Source organism: Thamnophis elegans, chromosome Z (assembly GCF_009769535.1).
Source record: "Thamnophis elegans isolate rThaEle1 chromosome Z, rThaEle1.pri, whole genome shotgun sequence".
Classification (NCBI taxonomy): Eukaryota; Metazoa; Chordata; class Lepidosauria; order Squamata; family Colubridae; genus Thamnophis; species Thamnophis elegans.
The window spans coordinates 11237732-11260255 of record NC_045558.1 but is presented as its reverse complement, the minus strand read 5'-3'; the positions used below and the strand labels follow the sequence as shown (position 1 = coordinate 11260255).

General features: G+C 42.5%; 1 protein-coding gene across 4 annotated transcripts in view; it reads right to left on the bottom strand.

The window, feature by feature from the left end:
* The window catches only part of RBM33 (RNA binding motif protein 33), a 129419-nt gene that overhangs the window by 5663 nt on the left and 101232 nt on the right, over nucleotides 1-22524 (bottom strand). For 3 of the 4 annotated variants that reach the window (XM_032237273.1, XM_032237276.1, XM_032237275.1), the window contains one exon: nucleotides 1686-1774. In XM_032237273.1, the coding sequence (XP_032093164.1) occupies nucleotides 1686-1774 (89 nt within the window). Of the gene's footprint in view, nucleotides 1-1685; nucleotides 1775-5637; nucleotides 8532-10034; nucleotides 10073-22524 lie in introns of those variants that run through there. The other variant, XM_032237274.1, reaches the window with a different exon arrangement.

The window sequence follows — 22524 nt, the reverse complement described above, 5'->3', positions numbered from 1 at the left end:
TTCACAACATATAGACAGACTTAACCATAGTTTCAATTGGGAAAATGTAACAATCCTAGACCAGGCCAAATCCAAAAATGCCAGGGAATTTCTAGAAGCATGTCACTCTGACAAATCAACTATCAACAGACACATAGACCTTAACAACATCTACAGACTATGCAAAAGAGATGTTGCTGGTTGAGACAACCAACCAGCCCAAAAGAGAACAAAAAGGCACCAGAACCTCTCCAGTAGTAATCAGCACTCAGATCAGCATAGATTACCATATTTTTCAGAGTATAAGATGCACCTTTTTCCCTCCAAAAAGAAGGGTGAAAATCTGGGTGCGTCTTATACACTGAATACAGCATTTAATACAGGTCTTTAAAGTGCAACCCCCACCCCCCCTTTTTAATTTGCCTCTTCAAAATCTTGGTGCATCTTACACTCTGGTGCATCTTATACTCTGAAAAATTCAGTAACTCAAAGGTTAACTTCAGACCACAGTCAAGTAAACAATACCCCAATCAATGAATTGCCAAAGAGCCCAAACAAAGGATCCTAAGACCATCCCCCACTCTCATAAGCAAGCAAGTCACTAGGGTATAAACTGACAGCAAACAGCACTCCTTGCTAGCGCTGATGATGTTACCTAGTTTGGGTAATGAAATGTCTAGAAAAAAACAAGCAAGCTCAGAGCATCAAGAGTAAATAGAGTAAAAACCCCAAAGGCTCACACAGGACAGAATTGGTGTCTTCTTCTACAGCTGCACAACTCCACCCTATAGTTTCTCCACACCTACCACCAGAATCAGATATTAAGGCCCCTTTGGAAGACCAAAAAAGAGGGTGGGTGGATCTTACCTCTGGTGACAGGATTTTCCAAAGTGTGGGGGCCACAACGGAAAAGCCTATTTTCCTAGAGCCCATCAGCCAAGATTCCTTGGCTGTCAGAATCTGCAGTTGGCCTCTTATGCCAGAACACAACCCATTGGGGCAAGACAGTTCTTCAGATATTCTGGACCTAGTTTTGTCAAGCACCAAACCTTTTCACGAAGACATTGGCTTGTTAAACTATAGTTTTCAGAATTTGAATCCACTTTATATTCTGCTTACAAATCATGACACAAAACACGGGTCTCCAAACTTGGTAATTTAAAATTCATGGACTCCAGCTCCTAGAATTTCTCAGCCAGATAGCTATGCTGACTGAGCATAGTTGGCTAAGGAATTCTGAGAACTGAACATAAGCTTTAATGCTGCCAAGTTTGGAGACTCCCTAACACAAAACATTATCTGAAATCCTGATTTGTACACTGTATATAAAATGATGCCATGGAAAACTGTGGCTTAAAGACAGATGTCACTGTTAAAAAATGTGTAGTGAGACATAAAGAAACAAAGAATTGAACACAGAGACCCAAGGCTAACTTTCAGTATGATCATCATTATGATGAATCAGGTCTAAATTAAACACGTCACCAATCTTATAGGTCTTTATATATTGGTTGAAAAAAACAATTTTTAATACTGTACTTTAGTATATATTAACATTAAATTTATTTTTTCCCTATTGCTGTGTTAAGCAACAACTGCCTTTTTTATCAGGTTGGTTGGGGATAATGAGATTGTAATACAATTCATCTTACACTGAGAAATGCAAAATAATGTATATAAGATTAAAACCTATGGATGCTACTCACCTGTGAAACTTCTGCTGAAATTTTAAAGCATCAGCGGGCTCTTTAAATTTTGCAATGGCCTTTCGTTGTTGAGGCAGCATCTGTAAACTCTATTGAAGACAAAAAAAAAAGGAAAAGAACATCAGAGTTTAGATAAATTTTCTCTTAATAGCTGTTGCAAAAAATGAGCTAAAGTGGAAGCATCTTTCTCTGCTACATCATTATAGCAACTATAAGATGATCTTTTAAAAAATAATTAAAATTCATTCTGAGGCTGTATTCTTGTTAAGAGAGCTCCTGAAGAGGGCTAGGAGGGTGTTAATCTGTTGGAAATATCATCTTGATTTCTGACACTTTACCTTTCTATATTTCCATTAACCTCCTTATACAAGTTAAAAGGGAAACAAAGCAAGTGGGAGGGAAGGACCAAGCCTTAAAGGAAGCAGCCCCGGTCTCCCTGCCCCAAGCAGAAACTGAGGAGACCAGCTTTTAGAAATGCAGATTTGGTAATTTATTCAAGGCAGGATATTTTGAAACTCCTTGGCAGAATGGTAGGATTTGAAAGCAGCCCCCCATCCAAGATCCAACACAGGACAAAAGCCATTAGCCACAATAGGAATTACCATTAAGATAATTTCAGAACACAAGCCCTTTCATTGCACCACCCCAGTGATGGGTTCCGGATCCCATTCCAACCGGTACGGTTGGAACGGGCCTGGTGTCACCCACATGGACGTGCGCATCGTGCACATGCTTCATACTTGCCTGCGACGCTTCCGCAAGCCTCTGTGACGCTCTAGTCCCAAGCGAGTGGGCGGCATACAAATGTTAATAAATCTAAATCTAAAATCTAAATCCAGCTGCTTGGCGGAGCATTGCGCAGGTGTCGTACGTGCCATGCGCATAAGCGCCAAAGGACAAAGGAGCGTGGCCAGACAAGTGGGCCCTCCGGAGCACCATGCCAGAATAGTATCACATGCTTTGGCAGGCTCCGGTATGCCCATACCGGAGCGTACCACCTATAACCCACCACTGCACCACCCCTAGAGCAGTTCAAACTTCAAAGTCACATAAACCTGGGAGCTCAGATAAACAATAAGCCAGAGGTTGACCAGATTAGCTCAGACAAGCACCTAGGATTTCAATTTCCTCTTTGGCCTTTGGAGTCAACTATGACTCCTACATAATCCCATAGGAATCTAACAGCCAATAGAATATTAAAGGACATGTTCTTGCACTGGAACAGGAAGCTCAAATAAAAAGCCCAAAGAAGGTATAAAAACCCACCCACTCTCAACTCCACAAGCCCTGGTGATTCTGCTTCATCAATAAACCTTACTTTTCAATTAGCCTCCATGTTGTTTCCAGTGTTTTTCTCCCAGCTTCTAACTGAACCAGATGGGTATATGGTGGATAGTGCTTTGTACAGTACCAAGAGTTGTTAGTTTGGTGTGTTATCAGAGCATCCATAGGAAGGAATGAAAACGGTCAAGTAGTGGACTATGTCACGTGGCTGAAGCCCCCATCTCTTTTGAATGTGTTGTCAAAAGACAAAGCAACAGGTACAAAGTGATCAAATTTTGATTGCATAGTTGCTTTGAATGTTGCATCTTGACTATTTTGACTTCTCTCTCTCTCTCTCTCTCTCTCTCTCTCTCTCCCTCCCTCCCTCTCTCTATCTCCCCTTCTCCCTCCCTCTCCCTCTCCTTTTCTCTCCCATACACACCCACACACACAATTCTGCCATAGGACAGAATTTTCTTTGAAATAAATAAATAAATAAATAAATAAATAAATAAATAAATAAATAAATAAATAAAGCAAGCAGACATTTTTATATGGATTCAAAGTAGGGCTAACAGAAGCAGCTTGAAATGCCTGCAAATCATTCTCAAATTCTTTTCAAATGAAAAACGAAAGTTGAATTAATGATTTGAACAATATTTACTCCTCTTCTCTGTTTTTCATGCAGGAAATGGCTGGTGTTGCCGCCATGTTGTTTTGTAGTAACTGCATGGGCTCAGTTCACTGTAAATTGGTCTGCTTCGCATGCGTGGAGAACAGTTTACATTGAACTGTGCACCCGCAAGCAAACTGTGACGCTGCAAGTTTGAAACCCCTGTTCTAGAGTCATTTGTTAAGGTAACTTGAAAGTAATGCTATTTGGATTTCATTTTAAGGATTTATGTGTTTTATGATAGATGGATGCACGAATTAGGATAGTTTTACAATCCCCCAAATGGATTGTTTTCTTCATGGATATAAAAAAATTGTATCTTTGTATTTATATTGTATTATTGTATTTATATTGAACTTAAATATTTCAGTTAAATGGATTTAGTGAAAAGCAAGATTTCAGGTTTAATACAATCTGTGAATGGATGATTTAAATAAATTTTAAGCATATGAAGAATATAACTATTCATCTCCTTCAGGTAAAGAATGAGTGGGTAGGAAAAAGGAGCCAAAATGAAATAGAGAATCCTATAATTAACTTGATTATTAATACTCTAAGTCAATATTCCGTCATTGATCCCTTTGTTCAATAAAGAAAAAAATACTATTGCCTAAATTCTGCTGGTATGCATGGTATAGTGTACCTGTTCTCATCTGATAACTTTCTATATATATATATATATTTATATATATAGATTTATTTATTTATTTTTTTACAACCCCCGGTATGCCCAAATATGGGAGGAAGATCACTACTTCCATTCTGTCCTTCGGCTCGTCACAAGAGACCATCCAGGCAGAAACCCAATATTTTTACTGTTGCCTTTTTGTTACATTTTGTTGTATTTGTGCTGATAAATAATATATATATAAATAATAAATAATTATATAAATAAATTATATATATATATATATATATATATATATATATATATATATATATATATATATATATATATATATATATATATATATATATATATATATATATATATATATATATATATATATATATTCTCCTTTATTGGTACTTCATATAATCTCTAGTTCAAATAAATAATCTTAATTAAAAAATCAGCCACTGTTTATATTAGCATTTAGTATGTATGTTTATGAGATGTTGAATCTATTATTCAATATCCTCGTTTCCTAATCAACATTCCTAGGAATACAAAGGGTTGGGTAGGGATTTTGTTATGTTTCAATGAAGCCAACAGGATAAAGCCACCAAAATCAACAAGATTTCTGTTACTGCTGACTAACTTGCTAATTAATTAATACTTCCTTTGAGATTTTTATAAATATGATCCGGTCCAATACCATTTAAAAAAAATGGTAAGCATTGATAGGAAAGTTAGCATCTCTTTTAAGACATTGATCTGCTAAATCAGTAGTCCCCATTCCTTCAGCATCATTGGAATTGCAAGTCTTAAGGTTTCTAACTGTGATATTCAGCCATGCAATTGGAATTTCAGAAGCTGGATTCACAACTCATCATGTCAGGGATGGTTGTATAAAATGAACCCCAAATTGTTAGCTCTATTATTTCTTTACTCAAGAAAACTCAGACCACAGAGATAGCCCTCCACTTACATCCATTCATTTAAGGTAAAGGTAAAGGTTCCCCTGCACATATGTGTTAGTCATTTCCGGCTCTAGGGGGCGGTGCTCATCTCCGTTTCAAAGCTGAAGAGGCAGTGCTGTCCGAAGACATCTCTGTGGTCATGTGGCAGGTAAGACTAAATGCCAAAGGCTCACAGAGAGTTGTTACCTTCCCATCAAAGTAGTCCTTATTTTTCTATTTGCCATTTTTTAGATGCTTTCGAACTGCTAGGTTGGCAGAAGCTGAGACAAGTAATGGGAGCTCACTCCATTATATAGTGCTAGGGATTCAAACCGTAGAACTGCTGACCTTTCTGATCGACAAACTCAGCATCTTAGCCACTGAGCCACCGCATCCTTTTAACCATTCACTCAGTATCATTCAAAATAAAGATATTGAAAAAAATAACTTCTGAACAGTCTTTACGACCATCACTATATCCCCATGATTATGAGGCAACCGGCATGTATTTGCAACATTTCCCAAATGACTTCTGACAAGGAAAATCAATAGGCAAAGCTAGATTTGTTTAATGATAGTATGATTCACTTAACTGCAGTGATTTTCTTAACAACCATGAGAAAAAAGGTTGTAAAACCAGGCACAGCTCACTTGACAACCAATTTGCTTGGCAACAGAAATTCTGGTCCCAATTATGGTTGTAAGTCAAGGACTACCAATATTAGATAACAACCAAAATAGCACTGCAATCAGTTACATGAAGAAAACCTTAATATGCTTGTTTAGATAGCCACCTTTAAATGAAGATCAACATAGATGAAAAGTTGCCAAAAAAGAATGATTTTATTACAGTATTTGCTTACTGAAGAAGTAAATTTTTGCTCAGAAAATAACAGGATAAAAAACATTACACAATTTTTTCCATATATAAAGAATATCTTAAGGTTCCCTTGGGATTTACAGGAGTAGAAAACAATTCTGTACAAAACCTTTTTAAACAAAGCTATGAATCACTGTGCAAAACTCTCAAGAATAGGAATGCGAGCCTAATGAAACTTCCAACTTTCATTAACCTTTTAACAGTGGGATCAAACATAATACCATTCAGAATAAACATACTGTACATTCTTCCATCCTAATACTAGTTGCAAACATTTTACTCATCCAGTAATGGCAGGTTTCTATCAATAAGGCACAAGATGGTATGTAATACCTTTGTGGGTGAATTGGAAGATTTGTGAAATATCAGTCCAGTTTTCGTATCATGGGGAATGTAATGGAATTGTATCAGAATGTACTATCAAATAATGGAAGACAAACAGTGAATCCACAGGAATTGAATTTCTTGCATTTGTTTAGATCTGTGGTTTCAAAAGTTCAAAACAGCTAATTTGTACAGTGAAAGCTGCTGCCTTTAAAAGATATTCTAAAGTTGTATGTCAACAGAAAAAATAATTTCTTTTTCAGATACCCTGCTAATCATAATGACTAGTCTGTACATGAGCTTGGCTGCTTTCCTTGATAGTCACATAAAGATCAAAAGTGGTTTAAAGCCATCATTGTTTTTGAATAACTAAGATTTTTAATTAATTCTAAATGTAACTTTTATCTCAAAAGTTCAGAATTGTAGATTACAATTTAAAGTTGGCTTTACCCAGAGAAACCAGATACGAACTGTAAGATTATAACAAAAAACTCTGGCTAGTTACAAAAAAATAAAAACGCTTCCAATCATCTCTTCAATGACAAACCAAGAAGCAGAGAGGGGAGTACATGAGCCCAAATGAAATTACAGTTGAATGTTTTGTCCAAATGCCTCTGTGGTACATAATGTGTATTTTGACAACTTTCTTATATTGCAATGTGCAACTTTAATTGTGACAATACTATGGAATCAAAAAGATTTATTCATAGAATGAAACCATGTTGGGCTACATTATGTCTAAAAGGCTGCATCTGATAAAGCTATGAGCTCATGATAAAAGGGTATCTTGCCCATCATTATGACAGGGATGCCTATTTTGGAGCAGTTCGTATCCCAGAGTGACCAAATAATATTCAACACTTCTGAACAAATCAGAGTATCATCCCTCGAGTTCTTTACAAATAGCTCTAACAGATTTTTCTGGTGTTGGTTGAGAATTTAACTTTACTTTGTCAAGCAGCCAAGAGATATAATAGTTTCCATTATTGGTGCCATGACGATTGGTTCCCAAAGTTAAGTTTGCATGCTATATTTTTCACCAACAATAAGTTCTATTTCTATCTTAACATTTTGTACACCATAGATAATTAGCTTATGAACTCAGGCATCAACATCGATTTTCTACCTCAAGAATCGTTGTTCAAGTATATCCATGTAAACCAGAATTATAGAAAAAACAAGAAACAACTTTTAATTTGACTCAGAAGCCAATTTAAAGTACATATATACAAATTAAATGTAGATGAGTATGAATGAAAGTGCATTTCATTTAAACATCTTAAGTAATAGTGCTAATCTACTGAGATTTCAGATGAATATATTTGAAGTTTCAGAAAGCTGCTATTTTATGATGACACACAATCCAATTAACTCGACTGTATTTCTGATTTTTAATAACTCACACATTAATTTATCAGCTCAGGCCTATGGATTATCTAATCTTTACAAAAAAATTAACAGAAGTCAATGGAATTGGTTTAGCAGTTTGTTTTTAATGAAAACTTCTGCAACTTGATATTGTTATAATAGAGAACATAATTTTCTTAAATTTTATTTTAAATTGAAAAACTAAATAACTTCAATTTCTTGTAATTTTACAGTTGCCATTGTTTAACCTTTCAGAACTGAAAACTGGGCAGACATAGCATTCAACACCAACTGTATAAAGAGTCCTATTTTGGATTTCCAACTGTTAATGAAGGTAAAGTAATGTTTGGAGAAATTAGGGAACATTTGCTGCTCCATATTTACCATGCATATTCTTAAATCTGCTAGGTTGTTCCTTGGCCATTAAATTTGGACTGATTTTGTTACAAAATCAACTTACAACGTTAAACTAAGTTACAATATCTTTTTAGAAACACAAAAACCAAAACTTTTCCCCTGAATAAAGGGGTCCTCTATTGCCTGAGAGGAATAATATCCTTAAATGTCCAGTTAAGTCAACGGAAGGACAAATGACCATGGAAGGGGAATGTCCCCAGCAGCGGCAATGCAGTACTTTCTCCTCTGTCAACTGGCAGTCTCCCCTCTCCTGAACCTTCTTCAGCCCTCTTGCTAATAATTGATTCTCACAATCAAGTTAGGGGCTTCTCTCTCAACTATTGCAGAATATGCTCCCAATGCTTTAGCTTCCAGCTTCCTGCAACAGCCAATTAAGGAGGGAAGAGAAGAAGAAGCTGTATTTAGCTACTATATCAGTTCTTAGGATAGCAGTCTATAAAATTCATTGAGGACACACAGCTAAAATCACAGCCTTTCTTAGTAAATAATTGTAAACAATTAAAGAAAGCCGTCACAATTTTAATTTTTGGCCAATGCCTGTTCCAACTTGTGGTCCTCGTTCTATGGCAGGGTTGTCAAACTCAATTTCATTGAGGGCCGCATTAGGGTTGTGGTTGACCTTGGGGAGGTGGGTGGGCATGGCTGGGTGGTCGCAGTCGACTGGGTGGGCATGGTCTGGGTGAGCGTGGCCAGCTCCATGTCGCTCACGTCGGGGGTGCTTGTGGTGGCCTGGGCGGGGCTGGACTATCCGCTGTGTTCAGCATGCACCCAGGAAGCGGGGCAGTCACTCGCTGGCTCCAGTGTGGCCCCACGGATGGCCAAGCTGTAAATCAGTGACCAGCTGTCCTGGGATGGGGCTAAGGCGCCGGCCCTTTGCTGTTTCCAAGGCAGCCCCAAGGGCCAGATTTAACCACATCCTGGACCAGATATGGCCCGCAGGCTTTGAGTTTGACAGTCCTGTACTAGGGTGTCCACAGAAGTTAATAATTTGTCAAGTTTCAGAACTTCCTCCCCCAACTTCCTGCCCTCCAGATGCTTTAGAAAACGGGTGTGAAACTTGATCGTGTCATGGGCCAGATCGTGACATATCGGGACTTTTTTTTTGCCTTTGTGGAGCCGGGGTGGCGTGACGTATCCTCCCCATTGGTCGCCAGTTTGACAGGTCTGGTTTACAACATAGAATAATAGGATTGGAAGGGACCTTGGAAGTCTCCTCCTGCTCAAACAGGAGATTTTGGACTGCAATTTCTATTCAACATGGTGGCAAGATATGATGGGAGAGGTAGTCCAAGGCATTTCACCATGCCAGACTAAGGATGGAGTTTTCTAAAAGGATTAACAACCATTAAGGAAGTTTTAGAATACAGGTAGTTGTTGACTTACGACTGTAATTGAACTTACTGATTACAGTCAAAAGTCATGATGGTCATAAAGCAGGCCACCTACATGTCTGATCTGATTTTTATTATTTCTTTTCCAGGAATCTTTAAATATTGTTCGCTATGGGGCATTTTTGCTGAAAACTGAAAGTAAATGCTGATTTTCAGCAAAAATGTCAAATATCACGATCATCAGATCGCAGAGGGCTGTAAATGCGGAATAGTTGCCAAGCAACCAAATGGGACCACTGAAAACAGGTCATAAAGACCTTTTGGGGAGGGGGGGGGATCCATCATAACTTTGAATGGTCATTAAGCAACTGGTTGAAAGTCAAGGACTACCTGTAAACAGGGTGTGTTTTTTTAACCAATACTCGACATTCAAATAAATATTTTCAGAATATAGGACTTCGATGTGATAATCATATGCAGTGAAAATATTTATACTATTACAGTGAGGTTACTACTATTTATTAACTTACTTTACCAGGTTCTGCTTTGGGGATTCCAAATACAGGTGCTAGGAAAACATAAAATGGAGTTAAATCTGCATTTCTGAATTACATGTGCATCTGAATTACACTATATTACGTGTATCTGCATATCTGAATTACATTAATTTGTTTTTCAACATTGGCTGATCTCAAAAAGCTACAAAGGTGAGTACTTGGATCAGAAATCGAGCTGTAGACTAGAGACAGAGGTAATATACAGTAGTAAATAGAAAGTGGCCGCGGAAAATCACACTGCCATTAAGAAATGTACACAGATAAGTTTAAGAAAACACTAAACAGCATTTGAATCAAAGGAAAATTTACTTTTACTAACACTTCCTAGATACCAATATAAGATAATATTTGTAGCTCAGGGTTGAACTGTGGGGTCTTGGGTGCTCTCTGAGCTTGGTTGTTTTATTGCAGATATTTCATTACCCAACTAGGTAACATCTTCATTGTGGGTAGGGAGTGGGATTTGCTCTCTGTCTATATACAAGTGGCATGCCTTGTCAGTGTTGGTGGGAGTGGTCTTGGTAATTCCTTGATTAGTTTATTGTTTACTGTGGGTTGTCCATCTGAGTTGGTAGTTCCTTGATTGGGGTGTTGTTTACTACTTGACTGATCTAACATTAACCTTTGTTTTTAATCTCTGCATTAAATCTGGGCGTTGATTGCTGGTGTGGAGTTGTTGTGGTCTTTGTGTTTCCTTTCCGGAAACTTCCTAGATTTCAGGTAAAGTATTCCCTATGTGTAGCTACTATTTCAACAATTGTTGTAAGTCTCCTACAGGAGCTCTATGGCAAAATAAATGACAAATAGATTTAACAAATAAATAAATAAATACACAATTTGTAAGAGGTATTCTGGATTAAAAGTCAGTTTCCATTTTCTTAGTATAGATTTAGTTGCTTTTTATTGAAGGGTCTCTTCAGTTATAAATTTATAGATTACCTTGCTTTACAATCAGTCCTTTTACCAGTGTTCAAAGTTCGTGGCCATGGAATGGATGCTATATAGCCTATAAAGCACACACACCCCGCCATCATAAATGGGTGCATTCGTCCACCTGTGCAATCACATGATTGCATGTCAGCAGACCTTCTTTACAATCCATTGAGGTGTCCCAGATAACACTTTTAAATTAATGGGTTTGCTTAACCGCAAGCATCATTCATTTAGCACTTGCTTAGCAATCACCACAAAAAAATCTGGAAATTTACTTCTGGTCATATGGATGCCTCAACATACAACTGAAATAATGTATGACTGTAATTCCTGGCTCAATTACAGTAATTAATAGAGGACCACCTGTAGGCAAACCTCATTCTCAGACATATATCCCAATCAGTCAAGGGAATCTTACGGACACAATCAATATTCAGAGACCAACTTGACTGTCGCCTGCTGTAGAGGCAGCAGGGAGAGTGATTCCACAAATCCCAGTCAAAATCCTAAAGCCAATCTTCTATCTTGTATAAAGAAAAGAAATATACTAACTCTTAGAACAGTGTTTCTCAACCTCAGTAACATTTAGGTATCTGTCTCAAAGGTGCTTTCTGAAGAGGCAACCAGACTTTTTGGTTTTTCTTGAAGACATTTTGCTTCTCATTAGGGCTGAAGAAGCTTCTTGGATGAGAAGTGAAACGTCTTCAAAGAAAAACCAGAAAGTCCAGTTGCCTCTTGAAAAAACACCTTTGGACAACTACCAGCTGGATGACTGAGAATCTCCATAGGACAAAAAAAAAATCAGATGTCTGACTTCAAGCCCCAAAATTTCACAGCCAGAACATTTTGAGAAAACACACACACACACACACACAAACACACACAAACACACACACAGAGCCACCAAAAATAAGAGAATAAACCCTAGCATGATTTTTCAGGATGCTCGTAATAAAAGCCCTACCCCCAAAATAAGCCCCAGTTCAGATCGGTCAGATGGGCGCAATTAGTACCATATTTCCTTCAAAATAAGATCTAACCAGAAAATAGGCCCTAATGCATCTTTTGGAGCAAAAATTAATATAAGACCTGGTCTTATTTTCAGGGAAAGATGGTATACATATACACACATACATACTGTATATATGCTTATATACATATAAATTCATCTATTCATAATGGCATTATGTTGGTGTTAGTTGGGGAGCAGAGATCGACCCCTAGGCCCCTAACGTATGGGGTGCCGCAGGGTTCGGTCCTGTCCCCCCTTCTTTTCAACATCTACATGAAACCGCTGGGTGAGATCATTCGACGGCACGGGATAAAATACCATCAATTTGCGGACGATACTCAGTTGTATCTGTCCGCCCCGTGCCAACTCAACGAAGCGATGGATGTGATGAGCCGGGGTCTGGAAGCTGTTAAAGACTGGATGGGGGTCAACAAGCTTGTGCTCAACCCAGAAAAGACCGAGTGGCTGTTGTGTTTCCCTCCCGCGAATTGGCCAAGTGCTCCATCTCTCAGGCTGGGGGGTCAAATTATACGCCCCTCAGACAGGGTTCGCAACTTGGGAGTCCTCCTGGACCCACAGATGACCTTCGAACATCATTTGTCAGCTGTGACCAGGGGGGCATTTGCCCAGGTTCGCCTGGTACGCCAGTTGCGTCCCTACCTGAACCGGGAGGCCCTCACAACAGTCACTCGTGCCCTTGTGACCTCTAGGCTGGAGTACTGCAATGTGCTCTACATGGGGCTGCCCTTGAAGGGCATTTGGCGACTTCAGCTAGTCCAGAATGCGGCCGCGCGAGCGATTGTGGGTGCACCTCGCTTCACCCACGTAACATCTATCCTCCGCGAGCTGCACTGGCTACCTGTTGATCTCCGGGTGCGCTTCAAGGTGCTACTTATCACCTATAAAGCCCTTCATGGTAGTGGGCCTGGGTACTTGAGAGACCGCCTACTGCCAATTACCTCCACCAGACCGATACAATCGCATCGATTAGGCCTCCTCCGAATTCCATCTTCCAGCCAGTGCAGACTGGCAACTACCCGGAGGAGAGCCTTCTCGGTGGCTGCTCCGACCCTTTGGAACGAACTCCCCGTGGAGATTCGGACCCTCACCACCCTCCAGTCCTTCCGCGCCGCTTTAAAGATCTGGCTGTCCCGGTTGGCCTGGGGTTAAGATTGTAGCCCCACCCGAACTGTGTGACTGTTGTGCTCTTTTTTTTTTAACATGTTGTATTGTCTACTGTTTGTCTCCCCCCCCCCTTTTGAATTGTGAGCCGCCCTGAGTCCCCCCAGGGAAAAGGGCGGCATACAAATAAAGGAAAATCTCTAAATCTCTAAAAATTTCAAAGTCCAAATCTGCCTCATACCAAGTTGGACTACTGGGCCCTCTAACTGTAGGCAGTGGTCCCCAGAATTTCTAGACCTACCTGAAAATGCAAATGATTCAACTGTGACCTTCTCTGTGAAAAATGTAATCTCAGTGGAAAATGTTATCAAGTTATTGGCTTAATGGTGGATTTTGCAAACCTAATTCAATAATTTCTGCAAGGATGGCAATATATTTTAGTCTTCCCTTCGAATGACAGTTGGTCCTACCTGAACTGTTGTTTTAGGAGGTTTTGCAGGATTAGCCAAGATTGGGTATTGTGATGTCCAATTGGCCTCGAGACAGAGTTAATTTGAAGCCACACCTCTGTACTCCTTGTTTCTGGTTCCCAGTTTCAACGAGTCAAGACCACTGCAAAACACCTCAAAACAAGTCATAAAGGAACACACCCTACCCCCTGAACTCGCCCAACCCCTGGACCAATGCTAGGGCAGGAACCTGGCTAATCCTGCAAAACCTCCTAAAACAACAGTTCAGGTAGGACCAACTGTCATTTTCCGGAGGAATTTTGTAGGATTAGCCAGGATTGGGACATATCCAAGTTAGCGTCCCTCAGGGGGGGCACTATTGGTCCTGGGCCCCTCATGTGCTACCACCTGTTGTAACACCCTACGATCAAATGCCACATCAGCCGATGCAAACGCGTCTAACCTGTAGTGCCTGATAAAGGGAGATGGGGATGCCCATGTAGCCGTCCTGCAAATCTCCACGATAGGCACCTGTGTGGCCCAGGCCGCCGAGGTAGCCGCACTCCTGGTGGAGTGTGCTGTGATATCCTGGGGCACCGGAAGGTGCTGAACCTCATAGGCTAATGTGATGGCCAGTTAATCCATCTCCCTATAGCCAAGGAGGACACCCTCTTCCCCAGGGAAGATGGATAAAAGGAAACAAAGAGCGCCTCAGACTTCCTGAGACCCTCCGTGCGCCTCAAGTAAATGCGTAAGGCACGCCTGACATCCAGCCAGTGCCAAAGGCACTCCCTATCATGAGTGGGGTCTGGACAAAAATCCAGTAATACCACCTCATGTGATCTGTAGAAAAGGGAGTTAACCTTGGGAACAAAAATCAGGACGACCCAATTATTGTGGAATGTACAAAGATCCGACCTGGAGGACAACGCTCCCAGTTCGGAGATGCGACGGGCTGAGGTGACTGCCACAAGGTACACTATCTTAAGGGTTATGAACTTCAGGTCAACCGTCCTCAGAGGTTTGAATGGTGCTTCTGTCAATGCTTGGAGAACCATAGTGAGGCTCCATGTCGGAAACCTGTGGATTACTGGGGGACGGAGATTCCCTGCACCCTTCAAAAACCTCTTAATTAATGGGGCCTGGGAAAGTGGAAGGAGCCCCTCTCCCCGAATAATTGTGGAGAGGGCCGCCACCTGTCTCCTGAGAGTGCCATGTGAGAGCCCCCTATCCAATCCAACTTGGAGGAATTCCAAGACGTGCGGTACCGAAGCCTCGCGAGGATTCACTCCCGAGACCCGGCACCACTCTGCAAAGACCCGCCAGGTGGAATCATAAATCCTAGTGGTGGAACCCTTGCGTGAAGCCTCAACTGTGGAGATCACCCTCTGTGAAAGCTGGACTGCCCTTAGGCGCTCCCGCTCAATCTCCACACGACTAGCTGCAGCCACTGTGGCTCGGGATGCACCAGGTTCCCCTGTCTGAGGTCCACATCCCTCCCCGGGATCCTCCACAGGTGTGACACTGATGGGCACATTAGGTCCGCGAACCACGCCCGGCACGACCAGTAGGGCGCCACTAAGGTGAGCTCCGCCTTCTCTGATATCACTTTCCGAACTACCCCAGGGAGAAGGGGAAAGGGAGGGAAGGCGTAGACCATGCCCTCTGGCCACGGAATCCAAAGCGTGTCGACTCTCTCCATCCCCCGAGCCGAGAACTGAGAGAAGAACCGATCCACCTGAGCATTCTGCGGTGTGGCAAACAGATCCACCTCCAGATGGCCGAACCTGGAGCAGATAGCCTGGAACAGTTTCAGAGAAAGGCTCCACTCCCCGTGGTCGACCATGGCCCGACTGAGCCAGTCGGGTTTATGGTTTTTAACTCCTGTGATGTGCTCTGCCCTGAGCGATCGAAGATGACTCGCCGCCCAGGCACTGAGTGCCACTGCCTCGGACCGAAGAGCCCTGGAGTGTGTGCCACCCCGTTGGTTGACGTGGGCCTTTGCCGCCCAGTTGTCAGTCAGCACAAGATATCTCGATTCTGGTTCCCAGTTTCAACGAGTCAAGATCACTGCAAAACACCTCAAAACAATGCCAAGTGAATCACCTGCACTTCCAGCCAATTTATATTGTGTTGGAGATCCAACCAGGTCAAATGCCCCTGTGCCATCCGGGACTCCAAGAGAGCTTCCCACCCGAACAAGCTGGTTTCTGTTGTCAGGATGAGGCACTCCAGCTCCCTGAACTCGCAGCCCTCGTGTAGCACTGGGGAGAGCCACCACCTCAATGACAGCTGCACCCGTGGTGTCACTGGAACTTTTTCCTCGGAATTGCTGGAGTTTGACCTCTGATGTGGCAGGAGACGCCACTGGAGCAGTCTTGCATATAGACGAGCCCAAGGCACCATGTCTATGTAAGAAATGAATTTCCCTAGCAAGCTGGAGAGCACTACTACAGGAACAAAACGTTGACTTCTAACTTATCTAACTAAGGCTAACAAACTAACTTTACGGTCATGGGACAGGAACACCTTCCCCAGCTTAGAGTCTATGATGGTCCCCAGGTGAGGAATCCTGGTGGCGGGAATGAGGGAACTCTTATCTAGGTTAACCAAAAAATCTAACTGCTGTAGTGTGGATATCACCAATGAAAGATCCTCCCTAGCCTGCTCAAATGATGCTGCTTGGACTAAGATGCCATCGGCCCCTGACAGAGCGCTCACGGAGGTAAGCCGCCGCTGCGGCTAGGATCTTAGTGAAGATCCGAGGCACCGATGCCAAGCCAAACGGTAGTGGCTATACAGGTAGTGGCTACCTAAATAGAAGAACCTGAGATACTTACGATGGCCAGGGAAGATGGGGATATGGAGGTAAGCCTATGTCAGGTCGATGGAGGCAATGAAGTCATTGTGCCTGACCCCCGCCAAGATGGATTTAAGTGATGCCATCTTGAATCTTCTATAGACTAAGTGAAAATTTAGCAGTTTAAGATCCAGAATCACCTTCCATCTCTCCAAACTCTTCGGAACGACAAAGAGGTTGGAATAGAAACCTGACCTCACTTGGTCCGGTGGAACCGGTTCCACCGCCCTAATCTCTAGGAAGTGTCAGATCACCTGGCTCATGAGAGCGTTTATCTTTATTCTTGGTGACCGAAAACGTCCGAAAGTGGTTCGGCAGAATGGAGAGAAACTCTAGGTGCACGCCAAATCTGATGGTATTCAGAACCCAGGTGTCAGTGGTAATCTTAGCCCAGGTGTTGGCAAACAGAAGCAGTCTGCCACCTATGGGTGGGGTTGCTATTGACCTATCTGCCCCGGCAGTAGGGACAGCCACAGGAGACGTTGGGAGGTCACCGAGGTCGCCATTGCCCCTGAGCCGTACTTCATGGCATGCAGAGTGGCGTCGCAGAGAATTAAGCAACAGCAACCAGCTTGTTGAGATCTTGATGAGTATGCACCTCCTCAGGCGGAATCCTTTCCTGCATTTGTTGTAGCCAAAGGATAGCCGTGCGGATGAAGAACGACGCAGAGGCAATTGCCTTGATGGCCCACATGGAAGACTGGAATGTTTTACGAAGTGTCAGCTCCGCCTTCTTGTTCTCGGCTTCAAGTAATTAGCCACATCACCGGACACCACTGTTGATGTGGACGCCAATGCCACCACTGGAAGGTCCACTGTGGGAACCTGCAATGCCTCAGAGAAACTAGGTTCCATGTTAAAGAACCTCCTATCACTGCTGCTGGGGTTGGGGAATGTTCCTGGCTTTTCCCACTGCTTTTTAACTACCTCTAGGAACAACTTAGAGGCAGGGATGTCTTCCTTCACTGGAGGAGGCTAAGTGAACTAGATCCTCTGGCTTTTTCTCTGGACCACCCCCCTTGGCGCTCTCCGTCTCACCCAGTTGCGCTGTGGCCCTGGCCTTGCGCAACAGTGACTTGAACAAATCCATAGGAAACAGACCAGAGAATGCTGATGCCTCAGGTTTTGAGGGATCCTCATCATCAGACATATCTACCTCTCTCTGAACCTAATCCCGGCTATGGAACCCTCCCTAGCCAGAGAAGGAGAAACAGGCCTTCAAGGGGGAAGGCCTCGGCCTGGCCTGAGCAGTGGCACATCCCCCCCAGGGACCTTTACCACCATTGCGGGTCGCACAGACCCCTTCTGGAACCCAGCAGAAATTCCATGTGAAATTGCAGAGGAGATAAACCTCTGAATGCTTGCTGGAAGCTGCTCCATGTCTCTAATGAAGGAATCCTTCTCCTTCTCTTGTGCAGAGCCTTCAGACTGTGGAGCCAATGATGGCCTGATGGGACTATCCCCCCTGACCCCCTTGCACTGAAAAGGATCCCTTAGATAGGGGCCCTGTTCCACCATGGAGAGTGAGGGGGAAGGTGAAATGTCCCTGAGATACACTGGGGAATCCCCCTGTGAGGAGACCTAGACCTAGATCTAATGGGCGATCTAGACCTCAAGGGAGAACTAGTCTTACCCCTCTGTTCAGCCCTGGACACCTGCTTTTCCGGGGCCCTGTGCCTCCTTTCTTCATCCTTCTGCAAGGCCTTGGAGGATTTTCCAGCTGCTGCAGTTTTTCACAGTCTCACGGAGGCTGTGGGCCTCACTCGTGCCCCACTGGAGGTCCCCTCCCCAGGGGACAATGGGGGGGAATCCGGCCTCTCCTCTGTATCTGCCATGGCACCAGGTCAGGAGTCCATCAGACTCAGCTCACCAGAAATAGCAGCGACCAAAAAAAGCTTCCCCCAATCACTCACGGCCTCCATGCGACGAAATCAGCCTCTGTAGACCTTTCCTGCCCCTTTTGCAAACTGCATGGCTCTGGGCCTACTGGCTTCAATGTAGGCCTGCAGGGCCTTGTCGCTGCCACCGCTGTAGAAAGGATGGCCACCCAGGAAGGCAGGGATGAAAATGAGGCTTCATAAAGCCTCTGTCCCAGCCCATGCGGCCTGCTGGAATTGAGGCCCCCAAATGGCCACCATAATGACATCCTGCCTCTAAAGACCCAAGAAGCAACTTTTAAATCCCTTACCGGCGGCTGGGAGCAAGCCACAGGGGAGGCAAGGGGAAGAAGGCAGAGAGAAGGAATTTGCAGGATGGCACTGGATTGTTTTTGGAAGAATCAGGAATCCAAAACAACCTTTCTTTCTTCGGCCAGACAGAGTTGAAACTGGGATCCAGAAGCAAGGAGCACAGAGGCGTGGCTTCAAATTAACTCTGTCTCGAGACCAATTAGACATCACAATACCAAATCCTGGCTAATCCTGCAAAATTCCTCCAGAAAATATGTTCATTTTATCACAGCTACAGCCCTTTTGAACACCTACTGGGGAAAGTTTGCTTACTCTAATATGACCAACACTGCATTAAAGGCAGAGCAACCAATCCTGTGGACTTGATGCATAGTTTTATCCATGTTAATGTTAATATTTTCATATTTGTGTTTTTATTGTATTGCAAGCTGCCCACCATTTTGAATAGTGAGATGGGTGGCATTAAACTAAAATAGACCAAAATAGCAGCTACTTGGTTCCCAGCAGAAAAGCATAATATCCACGGAGACCTCTATGCCATTGACAGTGAAAAATGAGGTGGGCTACTAGCAACTTGTGCATACAATTTGTTTTAAGTGCATTGAGAATACACACTTTACCAGAGTCACCAAAATAATCATCAAAGCAGCATCAACCACATCACTGCAAAAGATAAAATCAGCTTAAGTGGTATCCTGTAAATAAACTGATCAGATTTCATACTGTATACTATCCATCACAACCACCTATAGATAAATAGCTACTTATTTGTATATTGGAAACAAGGGATGACTATGCAGGGAGAGGGAGAGAGAGAGAGAGGCAGCAAAGGGAAAGAGAGCAGCAGAGATGAGGAGCTGCTGCAACATTAACATCATGATAATTTCCCTGCAAAGTATACATAATGGATTTAGGGAATAGCTCCTACATACAAGTACATATGATACAGGCTAGAGCAGTGTTTCTCAATCTTGGCAACTTGTATGGACTTCACCTCCCAGAATTCCCCAGTTTTCAAAACCAGTTAGGAAACAGATTCACAAATAAGATTTTTCCATGACTTTACAAAAATTACAGTCTAAACTCATTCAGTCCATAATAAAAAATAAACTTTATCTTTAATATAATCCTCAAATTAGTTGAACGACATGTCAAATCAGGGTGTATTTCATTTTAAATCTGGATTTCAAGCTTGTAATACACCTGTATAGTCATTTTCTAAATAAAATGAGTTCACTGAAAAATGTTGCAGTTACTCTTAGTGAGCACTAGGTTGTGCCATAACTCTGCGAATGTCAAGCAGAAGACACATGGTGATTGGGGGGGGGGGAGGACAGCATCTCCCCCCTCCTCTTTTTAGCATTATAGGGTGTATTATCTTAAAGTCCATACTGAAAACATTACTGGATTTTTATAAGGGCACAGATACACAAATGTGAAGAAACTGGAAGGTGCAGTTTAAGAGTACAAGGCCAAGCAAGGTGCTACTTTCCCCAAAAAGTACTACAACAGCCTAGATCAGTGATGACGAACCTTTTCGGCACCGAGTACCCAAACCGGAATCAGTGTGTGTGTACATGTGCTTGCGCCAGAGCCCCAGGAACCCGAAAACTAGGTGGCTGGCACACCCATGCGCACCGGACAGCTAGTCTTTGGGTTTCCGGGACTCTGGCATGCATGAAGATCAGCTGGTCGGCAGGGATGCGCATGCTGGAAACCAGAAGCACAGCTGCGATGAAGCGCGTGCTATCAGAAAGGGCTCTGGGTGCCACCTCTGACACGCGTGCTGTAGGTTCACCATCACAGGCTTCGATGTTATAAATATATGTTAAAAGATTATCTTATGTCATGTTGCTACTACCATACAGATCACATCCTTTGCTGATTAAATTGAATTGTTCTAACACTTCCCCTTTAATATATTCTAGGAGTGCAAAAATATTATGTGCAATTATTCTCTTTAACTATAATGAGCTCTCCAATGATTCAATACTGTATCTTACAAAAAAAAAAAGGAACGGCTGCAAGAACTGATTTTGCCAGAGCTGTTTGAAAATTGTTCGAATAGAATAGGCTTCTTTCTATACGACTATTGGTAGAAGATGCTCAAGCTGTCTTCATGGGGCAGTGAACTTAACAGTACTATTAGAGATGGGGAGAGGACTCATTAAGGATCACCATTAAGCCACCAGAGATGATCTGTGGAGGCCAAAGGCAACAACGGTAGCAATGAAAGGGAAGCCAAAGGTTAGTAGGGCCAGAACCGGAAGCGCTCAGAAGTAAAGGTATGGTAGTTCTTGACTTACAACAGTTCAATTAGTGACCGTTTAAAGTTACAACAGCATTGAAAAAAGTGACTTACGGCCAATACAGCATCCCCATGGTCATGTGATTTACATTCGGATGCTTGACAACTGGTTCCCATTGCTGTGCCTCTAAGTCATGGGATCACCTTTTGTGACCTTCTGCTAAGCAAAGTCAATGGAGAATCCAGATTTATTTAACCCTGTTACTAACTTAACAACTGCAATGATTTACTTAACAAATGTGGCAAGAAAAGTATGCCATTTTTATGCTGGGATAGCTCTCCATTTATCCCAGCTTATTTCCAGAATTTTGAGTAACAATTGGGGGGAATACATATAAATGGCTGTGTGTGTGTATGTTCCAGCATAACTCTGGAACGCCTCGAGCAATTTCAACCAAACATGGTACACAGATAACTTACTTTCTGGAGAAAAATACTGTGGGGGTAAGAAACCCTAACACCCCTTGGTGGATGTCTTCTGTTAAGATATAGCCTGTTATGCCGTACTGCTGACTTCTACTGTACAGTGCAGTGGAGTTGCCATGGTAATGGCTTCACAGTACTCCAGGAGGGGGCTCCCTCTGGTAAGGCGGACAATCCAACATTAGAAATCACGTTTGGTCCTGATATTTTCTCCCAATAAATAAATACCCGAGCAATGCTGGATTATCAGCTAGTAGATTAATAAAAGCATTTGTGTCAGGCTTCAAACTCAAAGACATGCATGCTTATTCTGCAATAGGTCCCTCAATTCAAAAATCCGTCCTCTTAGTTAAGTAATAGTAGTCTTTGAGCAATTCATTTAGTAACTATTTGAAGTTACAACAGCATGGAACAAAGTGTATTATGATCGGTCCTTGCACTTCTGACTATAGCAGAATCCTCATGGTCACATGATCAAAACTTGGGCACGGGTAACCAGCATGTATTAGACCAGTTAAAGAATCTCCAGATATTTTGATTGCAGTTTGTGGCCTCCCAACCAGTTTCTGACAAGCAAAGTCAATGGGGAAAGCTAGATTTACTTAACACCATGTGATTAATTTAATAATTGTAGTGATGCGCTTAACAACCGTGATAAAACAGGCTGTAGAATCATGGATGTCTTATTTAACAGCCATCCTGCTTAGTAACAGAAATTCTGGTCCCAATTGTGGTTGTTCAGTGAAGGACTACCTGCTTGCTCAGAATTTTAGTGGATAAATTTAACCACCTGCTAAAATCCAGCTTTTTTTTATCCCTTCCACATCTATAAAAAGAGGGTTTGCAATGGAGAGCCTCTTCTGTCCACCAACAGCCTTTAAGACCCTAGTTTTATAGGCTCCACAGAGATAGAAGATCCTCCAATGCAGGCAACCACGCTCTTCACAAAAAGGATGACAACAAGGGTGCATGGTCATCTCTGATCTCTCTCTGGAGCAGAGGTGGGAAATTACTTTTTCCAAAGAACAACATGAAAAACTGGGACTGTTGTGGAGGCCCTCCCCCACTCCCACCCCATTGAAGCACCGCTAATGCCGTGAGCTGGACAGGGATAGTCAAAGGGCCAGATGTGGCCTCCGGACTGTAAAATGCCCCGGTTTGCTCTCA